Genomic DNA, 11,784 nt, shown 5'->3' with positions numbered 1-11,784 from the left:
CAAGATCAAAACCTCAGCCTTTAAAATGAGATTGGCACAGTCGGGAAGGTGGGGCTGGTAACCACTCCACTCTTTCCCCAAGTATCCCCAAAAATCAATGTAGTAGTTGTGAAGACATTCGGGGCTTTTCAGCATGCACTGGCCTCTTTCTGAAGCTGGATGGGCTGGCATTGGTGGAGGTCAGGGACCAAGTCGCCAGGCAAAGGGGGTTGCAGAGTTGCTTGAGGAGGTCAACCAAGAGATGTGGGCAAAGTAGCATCTTTGGGTGGATCGCTTGCAACAGTGTTTCCAGTAAGGAAAAATTAGAAACATCATAATGCCCAATGATATAGGATTGGCCAAGAAAATGCTGAAATACCCACACAAAAAAGACAGTGCAGCTATTATAATTACATTGTAGAATAATAATTTTTATCAAGGTAAATGTTCATGATATACTGGCAAGTGAAAAAAGATAGAGCTTCACAAATATGTGCAGCGTGGTTCCTCTGGGGGAAACACACACCCACTTATGCTGAAGGACGTAACGCCCAGGATGTCAACATGTTAAACTGATTATCTTTAGGCAATAGAATCATGAGAGATTTTTTTGTCTCCCTCTGCATCTTACAACTTTTCTGCATTGAGTAGATATGACTATGGGAATTTAAAAAAAAAACAGATCCACTAGTGGCCTTGACTCAGCACAAACTGGGGCTCCCTGTGTCTGGTAAAGGTTCCAGGGCAGGTAAAGGAGCTTTTTCAAAGGGAACTGGAGGCAGTTCTGCAGTCCTCTGGGATGGGCGAGGAGGTAGTGGGATGGGTGGCGTTACCTGGAAAACAAAGGGCTCTGGCCCTGCAGGAAGAGGGTCTTACATGTTATGGGGAAAAGTGGTGACATAGCCAGTGTTCCAGGCTATGGCCCTGGAGCAAGGAGCAGATGATCTGGTGCCTAGTGAAATTCCAGAACTTGGCTGACGCCAGGCACTCACCCCTGCCCACTTCCTCGTTCCAGCTTCCTTGTCATCTGTTCACGCAGGCAGGAGTGGAGCTCTTGTCAGGGGGGGTAGGGCTGTAGTGTGCCTCCCCAAGCTTAGCACAGGGCCTGGCTGACCCAATGTAGGATGGATGGATGATGGATGGATGGATGGATGGTTGGATGGATGGGTAGATGGCACTCTCCCCCAATCACCCCCTTTCCCATCTCCATTTACTGACTTCCCACCACTCTAAAGGCTCCAGGAAGCCCTGGCTGGTCCCTCCAGGCCCCCACTGTACTGCATAGTAACTTCAATGACATATTTTATCAGAGTCTGTCCAGTATCTAGATTAGGGGACTCTAAGTTGGTTTCCCCCATCTGTGCATAAACCTTAAAGGCAAGGTTGATGCCCTGGTCAGCTGTGGTTCTCCACTGCACCCCACAGCAAGGGGCTTGGCACCAAAGAAGCACTCAACCAATAATACTATAAAAGAAGAGACAGAATCCACTCTTCTCTCCCTGAGGCCATTTGACTCATGGTTAGTGAGTGGGGGAGTGTTAGTGGAGGGGGGACAGTTTCTGCCTTATCCTCCTCTGCTGAGAGAAGCTTCCATGGCCCCAGGGTCATCTGCACCCCCGACCCCACCTCTAGCTCTTTTCACTTGCTCCCAGTCATGGTCACGAGGGGACTGGAGAGGAATAGTGACTCAGCCCAATTCATCACCACAATGGAAAAACCCAGTCACCTGTCTTCCTGGCAACGGGACCAGAGCTGCCTCTGTATCTGAAAGGGCAGCACGCCATACTGGTTTCAAGGTCCTTTTGTCTTTCACCTGCTGAAAAATCAAAGACTAAAGCATGAAGGAGCTCCGCCGGTTGACACAGGATTTGCAGTGTGGTATGAATCTCAGAACCAGGGATCATGTGTTCCCTCCATGCTGGCTCCGAGTTAAGTGCCCGTGTGCGTCATCTCGTAGCAGTTTCACAACAAGTCCATTGTTATCTGAAGTAAGCACGGTCATTTTTTTGGCCGCCAGCATCTGACACCCACTTCCTGTGGGGCAGAGCCCACCTCCCACTAGAAGACCTGAGAATACCTTTGCCCTGCCTCCCTTGCAGCTTTGGCAGGGTACCTGATCTGGGTGCCTCCAATCAGACATGCCGGTTTTTTTTAAATTGGGGTAACATTGGTTAATAACATTATAAAAATGTCAGGTATACAGCTTTCTATTATGACACCTGCCCACCACCTGAAGCCTAGTCTTTTTCCATCGCCATATATTTGACCCTCTTTGCCGTCTTTGTCCTCCTTCCACTCCCTTCCCCTCTGATAACCGCCATTCTGTTGTCTGGATCTGAGTTTGTTTGTCTTGTTTGTTCATTTGTTGTTGTTTTTGTTTTACAGCCTACATATGAGTGAAATCATACAATTTTTGTCCTTTTCCTTCTGACTTATTTCATTTAGCAAATAGTCTCAAGGTCCATCCATGTTGTCGAAAATGTAGACACACCCATTCTTGACTGTGAATTAGAAACTGGTGACATGGGGAAGCCAAGACCACACAGAATTCATACCGGCCAGGATGCAGCAGTGGCAGCAGCACCACCTCAGGCTTCAGAGGCAGCCTGATGGCAACGTCCAGTGTCCTTGCCCTGGGGTGGTGCTGGCTGTGCCCGGAGATGGCAGCAGTTTTGACACCAGACCAAGGCTGCAGTGTTGGGCCTGGCTCCTGAGATCCTGAGAGCTGCCTGCCCTCATTTTATCAAAGCCCTTTTACTCTTTAACTAGCCAGAGTAGGTCCATTATTTCCTGCAACTATCCACCCTGGTATATTAGCCCAAGTTTCCTGATGGGGAAATGAAGGCTTGGAGAGGTCTTCAGAAAGGCTGTGTCTCCTCTGCAGCCAAGGTGCAAGCCAGTCTCCTGCCTGTTTTACAAATGGGAAAAGGGAAGTCCAGAGGAGGCAGTGACTTGGGCAGCATTTTTCAGGTAATTAGGAACAAGGCTGGGGGACATGTCTTAGAGGCCCCCTGTCCCAGCCAACAGCTTGGCCCTCTGACACGCTCTGCTTTCCTCTGTTAAAAATTCTGCCATCCAGCCTACCCCGAACCCATGCCCCCTCATAGGGAGGAAACACTCAGGAGCAGGAGGGACTGAGAACTTGCCCTTCTGCTGATTCAGTGGGCACTCCTCATTGCTAGGCATGCTGACTCCTCCAGAAGGGGCCAGGGCGCCTCTACCTGCCTGTTCCCTGAGCACCTTTGCTTGCTGCAGTAGCCCCCCAACCCCAGAAGGGAGGTGTTCTTACAACCGCATTTCTTCATCATCTATTAAGTCTCCAGTTTTAGGGTTCAAACCCACAACCTGGCCTACCTGAATGCTCACGTGGAGCTCATGGCGTATCTGAGCCAAGTGGATTGTCTATATTAGTGCAAGGCCGTGGCAGACACCATTCCACACATGGACAGAAGTGTCATTGTTTCAAAGCTCTTGTTAGGCAGCCTTATACTTCCTCCCCAGGCCTATATTCCTCCGAGCAATTCAGAAAAGGCCAGACCTCATGAATTATGTTACTAGAACATCAACAATTTGTTTTGTTTAATGACTAGTCTGAAATTATTGAGAAGGGTAGAACTCAGAAAAGCCAGAGAGAACTCTAATGCAATAATTATAATGTTATCACCAATAATAGCGACTGTCTATTGAACACTTCAGCCATGTGCCTGGCACTGTACTAAGCACTTTATGTTCCATCATTTAATTTTTACGGGAACCCTCTGAGGTCAGCATCATTCCAATTTCACTGGGTAGGACATGGAGGTTCAGAGAGGGTAAGTAACTTACTGGATACCACACAGCCAGGAAACTGTAGAACCAGCCTGTGTTCTTAAGGACTCGCTCCAACTTGTATATACAGAACCAGTCTCCTGGATGTTTTGGATATAGCAGTTCACTCTATCACCACTGACCTCCCCCCATCCCCTTCACAAAAGAGGAAACTGAGAGGCGAGGATTTCCCCAAGGTGAGCCCCAGAGCTGTAAGGAGAACCCAAGCTTGCTGCCTCCTATGTGGTTATAGACTGCACCCCAAGCAGGAACGTGCACCCCATCTGGAGCCACCAAATATCACAAACTTTCTCAAAGAACACTGGTGATTCTCTTAATTCAATGCCATAGCAGCTTCCCCCACAGCCTGGAGCTGAAGGAAACCGGGGGTGTCACCACAAACCAGCCCAGATAAAGGTCCCATGAAGGTGAGCAGGTGGGGGGAGGCTTTGCAGGATCCTCTAGACCTCCCACCCCACTGCCTTCCTGGAACTCCCAGATGACCTGGTCCAACACATTCACTCTATACGTAAAAGGCTGGCATCCAGGAGGGGCAGAGGCCCGTCCAAGGTCACTCGCAGAGTCTGGATAGAACCCCAGCCCCCAGGAGCCCTCCTCTTAAACTGTTTTGTCCAAGTAAATATTTTCAGGTCATCAGATTTCCATTCTCCCTGCATTAGGACTCCATCCAGGGACTTCTGGGCTCCCACCTTTGGGGTGACAAGTGGGAGCAACGCCACAGGGCCAGACCAGAACCTGAGAAAGACTGGGATCTCCCAGTTCCCTTTCCCGCTCACATAATGGAGGTGAGTTGAGGGGAACAAGTGCCTTACTACACAAGGGAGGGGGCCTGGGGTGGGGCTGAGGGCCCAGACACCTTTGCTGGAGACAGTCACTCCCACACGAGTCCCCAAGTAAACCCTGGGATTCTGAAGACTGGGTGAAGACGCCCCAAAGGTGCTTGAGCGCCTGGCTCTTCCTTGTGTCATTGCCCCCAGGGCTTTTCCCCAGTGGTTCCCAGGCGGCGGCAGGGGTGGGGTGGGGTGATGCCTCCTCTGGGCTGGGGTTCCCCTCGGGAATCTAAACAAAGACTGAGGCGGAAGCGGCCCCCTCCCCCGGGAGCACGACGCCGCTCGGCTGGAAGAGGACAGTATCGGCGGGCGGGGCCTCCAACCACAACCCGAGGAGTCCCAGCGGCGGGGACCCTTCCTCCAGGAGCCTTCGGGAGGTAAGGAGTGGAGGATGCGGCGGAGACGATGAACCGGAGGGTCTCCGCTAGGCTCTGGTGTCTCCGTGTCCAGCGGGCCCGCCTGCCCACCCACGGGAACTCCCCGGTGGCGGGAGGCGGAAGCTGAGCTCCCAGGACGGCCTCCTGGGACCAGTCCCCCCTGCAGGCTCCGCAGGCGTCCCAGCGCCCACGCCCACCACACCCACGTGGGCACGCCCTCGCCGGGCCTCCGCCCCCCGCCGCAGCTCGACCTAGGGGCCTGGGGCTGCAGGCTCCCGCTCCCGCGCATTGGCGGCGAGGCCCCGCTCCCCGCCTGCGCCTGGTCCTCGCTCACATCGCCCTCGGTGAGTTGGCGCCGCCCTCGGCCCTTCCTTCTTGTCCCCCTGCCACCGCGGCCTCGATCAGCCCCCGGCCCCGGCGCAGCCACAGCGCACGACCCCAGAACCGCAAGCCGGTTCCTTGTCGCCTGGGCCACCTTTCGCCGACGCCAGGGCCGCACCCCCTCCGCCTCTACCGCGCCCAGGCTCTGCCTGCTCGCCTTCCCAGCCAGAAGCGGGGACCCCGAGGCCACGGCCCCTCCGCCGCCCACGCCTCCCCCACCGCGACACCCGAGGGTGGCAGGGCCTCTTTGTTCCAGCGGCGTGCGCACGGCCTCCTCCCATCGCCCCCGAGTGTCCCCCGCACCCACCCCGTGCGTTCCCTCCGCCTCCCGGAGTTCACCCCGACCAGGTGGCAGCGGGCGCCTTTTAGGGGTGCGCGGTCGTGCAATTGGTGGATTTTTTAAAAGCGTTTTGGAGGGGGGAGCGCGGCGTGGGGGGCGGCAAGCGCGCTCCTGGCTCTGGCTGCTGCTCCTGCCCCGCTTCTCCCTCTCCTGCTGCTTCACGCCTCGCGTTGCGCGCTCCTCTCCCCGACGCCGCAGCCCGGAGCTGGGCAGCGCCAGGCGCCGAAATGAAGGTGCTGGGGCACAAGATCCAACTGCTGACAGGTACACCGGCCCTCGCCGCCCGCCACTGTCCTAGTTGGAGCGCGAGCCGGGAGCGGTGGCGGGGGGTTGGGCGGCTCGGGTCCGAGCTGGCGGAGGGGGTGCGGATGCCAGCTGATTCCTAGCCTGTGCAGGACCCGGCCCCGCCCTGCGCTGTTCTCTGAGTCTCCGGCGTCCCGGTGGGTAGAGCGTATGTGGCGGGAGCTCTGGTCAGGGGAGCGGCCCCCCTGTGTCTCCGAGTAGCCAAGCTCTAGTCAGGTCCCCAAAAGAGGAAAGGAAGTTTAGAACCCTTGTCCTCCAGTCAGTGTCACTCGGTCCCCAAAGAAAGGCGCTCCCGACAGAGCCCCTGCCATGGCCTCTTATTCCTGCTCCCTGCAAGAGACAGTCTGAGCGCTTCTCCCAGGAGAAGCTTACTGCTGAGAGTAGAGGCCAAGTGGCCTGGGAAGTGGGCAGCCAGATGGGACCCTGATTACTGGGGCCCTTCAGCTTTGGTTCCCCTGGAGAAGTGGCCAGACACCGTGGTGGAAACCACATCCAGGGCCTTGAGGCTGGAGATCAGCAGCGGACACTAGATGTGCCAAGAGGAGGAGGCAGGAAGGCGCAAGGACGCTGGGCCAGGGCTTTGAAGGGTGGGGCACGCGCTCCCAGGCACAAAGGGCGAATTGCACAGGCAGATTCTGTGGAAAGATGTGCGGAGAGACTCGGACAGGAGGACGGGGGCTAGGAAAGGGACCCAGTCTGGATCCCACCAGCGCCTGGCTGGTGGCGGTGCTCAGTGTGTCCTGGATGGACATGTGGATTCCAGCACTGTCCTCTGGTACTCAAGAGGTCTGGTCCATGACCTCTACCTTACCATCTGGTGCAGGAGAACAGAGCACAGGACCCTGTTACAAGACAGAAAAAGGGGCAGCAGTGTGGGGGTGCACTCAGGAAACAGGTTGGAGTCGGAGGGGGGGACACGAGGGGAGCGGAGAGATTTGAGCATGTGGCAGCATTTGAATTGGACCCTGTAAGATAAGATTTCTGTTAATGGAGCGGGAGGTGGCATTACAGGCTGAAAGATGGAGGGTCTGGTATATGCAGAGGCCCTGCCCTGGGGTGTGAGAGGCTTAAACTGGGAGTGACGTGAAGTGGAGGCTGGAGGGCCTGGAGTGTGTGTGTGTGTGTGTGTGTGTGTGTGTGTGTATGTGTTTGGGGCGTAGGTGGGGTGAAGTTTCAGGCTGGCCGCTCCTTGGTTTGGTGGCAGACTTCTAGTGAGGTGAAAGTGGGGCACTGGAAACTGCCAGGTGCTCAGAAGTGCCAGATCGGTGCCCAGGTAACCACCAGGCTGGCACCCCCTGCAATTCCTTGCCAGCGTTTCCTTGTAGAGCCCCCCTGAGGCAAGCTCACCCACCTGACTTCAAAGGGGATTGCACAGGGCACTGAACTTGTTAATCCCCTGAAGGAGAGGTTTTCCAACCCAGTGGGTTTTATAACCTTGCATCGGGACCAAGCTCCGGGATCCTTCCTCTCCTCCTCTTCCCGCCCTGCAGGGCCTGGGGGAGGAATGCTCGCAAGTGGCATGTGTGGGGCTCCAGTGGGGGCCCAGGCCTGGAGGTCCCTCATCTTCTGGGTTCAGGGGTTAGGGCCCTTCCTCCCTCATCAGACAAGCTCTCTCAGTACTTGCTGACTGAGTCCAGCCTCACATAGCCCACCCATCAGCTGTGTCTCCAGAATAATTTCTCAGAAGCCTCCAATTTCTTTCCCCCACATCAGCATTAGGAAATTGTTTCACTGAATCTTTTCGCTAAACTCATATTTATTCAATTGCTTATACTTTTCACATTCTCTTATTTTATTATCATGCCCAGTTTACCAGTGACATCAGTCACGTCCTCATATCATACCGCTGAGAAGAGGTGCGTTTCACACCTGTGTCCTGAGCCCTGAATCGTCCCATGTGTTCCAATTGCCTGGCTTTAGGCCATTCCTGTAGCTGCTCTGCACTTCACTATCCCCATCTGTAAAATGGGATCATCATGGTACCTACCAGGTCGTGCTCTTCAGCAATTAGATGTGAGAGTGTGTGTAAAGTGCTGTTTGCAGCGTCAGGCAGGCCGTCAGCAAATGGCAGTCGTAGGGCTGTTGTCCCCAAGCTGCCTCCTCAGTGTCCTGGGGTCTCCCCTACCCTCTGTGCTCCAGTTGCCTGGGGCCTTTCATCCGGAACACCAGTTCCTTCTCTGGGTTCTCCACACAATTCAGGCCTCCCTGAGATGTGCCTCTGGGGACCTTGCTTAGGCCTCAGGTTCCCGTCACAGGGGAGAGAGTAGAGCAGGACATCAGGGGTTGGGCCCTTCTGGCTGGCCATGCACAGCTCTGACACTAGCTGGGGAAAGCCAGGTGCCTCTCACATGCAGAACTGGAAGGATGCCCATGAGTTGTCATGCCCAGCCCCAGCGTGTCTTTTTGTTTTGGAGAGAAGAGGGGGTGGTAGGGGCTGTCCCTGGAGGCTGCATGGGTGACTAATGCATTTTTCAGACTCCTTCACAGTGTCTTGCAGGCTCAGAAAGGACAGGGTCTTGGGAATCAGAGGATATGAATTTGAGGGTCTCCTCCCTTCTCAGCTCCTGAGCAAATTCTTAATTACTCTGAGCCTCAGTCTCTTCATCAGTTAAATGGGAATAATGGCCCTACGTCATTAGCATCCTGAGAAGGAGCCCAGTGCCCTGTCTCGCCTGCACACAAGCTCATTGCAATCCTCAGAGGTCAGACTCTTGGTGCCTTTCGTAGCGGGTGCTTTTTTATTTCTTAGTGTGATGTGGAAAAGTGGGACATTAGTCTGTTTGCAGGTCGAAAGGTGATGATTTTTGTGTGCTTGTACCCAAACAATATGTCTCCGAAATGGTTTGGAGTCAGAGAGACCGCTAACGTTTGAGCTCTGAAATGGCCCCGTGGGAGCCTCAGTATTCGATGTTGAACATTTTTAAAAAATCTACTTGATGTATGATTAAAAAGCAAAACTTTCCTGTCTGGAATTTTGGTGTCATTTTCATGCCTGGAATCTGTAGCCCTGCACAATGTCATAGGCTACCTTCAGATAGGATTTGATTGTGGGCAGGTGTGTTTACCTACATTTTACATGTGGCGGAAAATGAAGCATAGATTTACCCCAGGAGGCTGAAAAATCAGACCCCGAATCCTCGTTTCTAGTTCACCCATTTCAGTAAACATCACTGCTTCACGGGGGCCTTGCAATGCGGGTGTGGGGCACGCACAGGTGAGTAGGGAGGCATGGTCTGGAGGAGGGGAAAGGCATGCAGATCACTGAGTGTGCCCCGGGCCACCAGGGGTGGGGGTGGGGCGGGGGGGGAGATGAGCGTGCCGTTCCACTGCACATAGGAGGGCAAAGATTGGCGCAACTTTTATGAAGGGCAAGTTGGCAATGATACATCAAACACTCAAAAGTGATCTGTGACTCAGCAGTTGAGTTTTTAGGAACCAATAAAGATGTGTGCAGAGGTGTTTGTTCAAGGATGTTTATCTCATAGTTGTTTATAGAAGAAGAAGGGGGGAAAAAACTGGAAACAACCTACATGCCTAACAGTAGAGGAGATTAAATAAATGGGAGTGCACGCATACCAGGGAACTGCAGGCAGCTGCAAATTACGCTGCCAAAGTTACTTACCCACTTGAACAGATGTCCCCCTATACATATAATAATAATGGTGAGGACAGCTCACACTTACATGGCATGCCATGTGCCAGGCACAGTCCTAAGTGCTTTCTATGCATTAACTCATCATAGCCACCCTATGAAGTGTGTGCTATTATTTCCTCCTTTTTACAGATGAGGAAACTGAGACACAGAGAGGTTAAGTCTCTGGCCCAAAGTCACACAGATGCTAAGTGGCTGGCTGGGATTTGAATCAGGATTTCTGGCTCCAGAGTCCAAAAGATGGTTCAAAACAGTGTTTTTTTGTTTTTCAGAAAAATTTTTTTCAGTATATTAATTACTACTGAAAAAAGAATAAAAGGATATAAGCAAAAATGTTAACGGTGGTTTCCTCTGATTCGTATGTGATTTTTACCCTCCTTTGCTCTTCTGTTTTTCTGACGTTTCTCAGTGAATGTGCATTGTGCAAAATTCAAGTTCTGTTTTTTAAAACTAAAAATGAACAAATGCATCAGGGAAAGTGCTAAGTACTGGGGTGCTGATGAAACCAATCCTGCGAGAATTCGGTAGAAGAGCTGACGTCCAGTGCTGTGGAGAGGGTGGGTTCTTGGAAAACTCGAGGGAGAAGAAGTCATTCAAGGTGGGTACTGAAATAGGCTCTCCCTGAGTACGGGGAAGAGGAAGTTGCTACTGGCAAACTAACCATTTCTGGCAAAAAGGTAGAGTTGCAAAAAGCAACATGTGGAGGGGAGGGTGGTGCAGGGGAAGCTAGGTTGAGCCCCCTCCCGACCCCCCAGGTACTCAGATCCTAATCCCTAGAACCTGGGAATGTTACCTTATATGACAAAAGAGACCTTGCAGATGGGATTACATTAAGGATCCTGGATTATTCAGATGGGCACTAAATGCAACCACAGGTGTCCTTATAAGGGGGAGGCCGGGGAGACTGGACCACAGACCACAGGAGAAGGTGATGTGATGCCTGCAGCAAGATGCTTCCCACTGCTGGCTTTGAAGATGGGCCGCCAGTCAAGGAATGCAAGGAACACAGCCCTAGAAGCTGGAAAAGGCAGGAGATTCTCCCCTAGACCTTCCAGAGGGACAGCGGTCCTGCCAACACCTGGATTTCCACCCAGTGCAACTGAGTTTGGACTTCTGATCTCTAGAACTCTAAGACAATGGGTGTTTTAAGCCACCAAAGTTGTGATTTGTTACCACCGCCTTGGGAAACCAAGATGGGGTGTGTACCGGTCAGACTCTGTGCCTCAGCCTCTGCAGAGGGTGGCACCATGGGGTCTGGAAGCCTGGTTCTGATTGGCCCGAGCTGTGTGACCTTGAGCTGAGCCTGGCCCAGCCCAGAGGGGTCCTGAGGATCAGCTGGGAGAGCCCATGTTTTGTAAACATTGACAGGATGTGAGCTTGCTCCCAACCTGACACAAACCACCTTGTGTTCCCTCCCCTTTTCTTAATCTTCAAGTGCCTTAAACCACAGGTGATGTGTATATCCAACCAGAATGACCATGCGTCTTAAGCCCCATGACAAATACCTCTGAGGACCGAGATGTTGTTCCAGGTCACCTGTTGGGAAGAGGTGGCAGGGCAGGTGCTGTGTGCCTGGTGATGCAATGCATCCTGGGCAGGTGAGATGGGGAGGGGACCTGAGCCTTCTCAGAGGGTGGAGGGAATACTTCTAGGGTGTCCTCTCCCCAGACTGGGAGGTTTCATAGCCAAGTCCAAGGTTTGCAGCCCTCAGGATCATAGTCTGTGCACCCGAGACTGTTTCCTGACAGCCTGCGCCAGTGGCCAGGCTCTTGCAGGCCGGAAGTGGCTTGTAAAAATATTGCCCATGTTATTGTCCCCAAGTAGAGATGTCCTGATGGGGCCTGGAGCCTGGGGGTGGAGCAGGGGAGCTGGTTGGTTCCCCTTCAGGAAGATCCCATCCTGTCCCACCCTGAGCCCTTGCACAAGCCTTTCCTCATCCATAACGTGAGAGCTCTGAGCCCTTGCCAGCTCCATGCTATTCATGTGAACTCGGCATATCGGGTTGGGGCAGAGAGGGGTAGTGCGCAGGGGTGGCCTGGAGATCCCTTGCAATCCCAGGTGGCCATCTAGTAGGCCCTAAGATGTCCTGGGGGT

At 53.4% G+C, this 11,784-nt stretch overlaps 1 protein-coding gene across 13 annotated transcripts in view; it reads left to right on the top strand.

Annotated features, from left to right (window-relative positions):
- Positions 1 to 4,433: 4,433 nt before the first annotated feature.
- The window catches only part of NDRG4 (NDRG family member 4), a 39,587-nt gene continuing 32,236 nt past the window's right edge, over positions 4,434 to 11,784 (top strand). For 2 of the 13 annotated variants that reach the window (XM_019754856.2, XM_074314789.1), the window contains exon 1: positions 5,226 to 5,358. Coding sequence is in view for 4 of the 13 variants with exons in the window: in XM_074314794.1 (XP_074170895.1) it covers positions 5,963 to 5,999 (37 nt within the window). In the remaining 9 variants the exon portion in view is untranslated. Of the gene's footprint in view, positions 4,593 to 4,717; positions 6,000 to 11,784 lie in introns of those variants that run through there. The other 11 variants (XM_074314797.1, XM_074314791.1, XM_074314796.1 and 8 more) reach the window with 11 other exon arrangements.

The sequence above is a fragment of the Rhinolophus sinicus genome, linkage group LG11 (genome assembly GCF_036562045.2).
Source record: "Rhinolophus sinicus isolate RSC01 linkage group LG11, ASM3656204v1, whole genome shotgun sequence".
Taxonomy (NCBI): Eukaryota; Metazoa; Chordata; class Mammalia; order Chiroptera; family Rhinolophidae; genus Rhinolophus; species Rhinolophus sinicus.
Note: the sequence above shows the minus strand (reverse complement) of the source record. Positions and strands in the feature narration are given on the sequence as shown.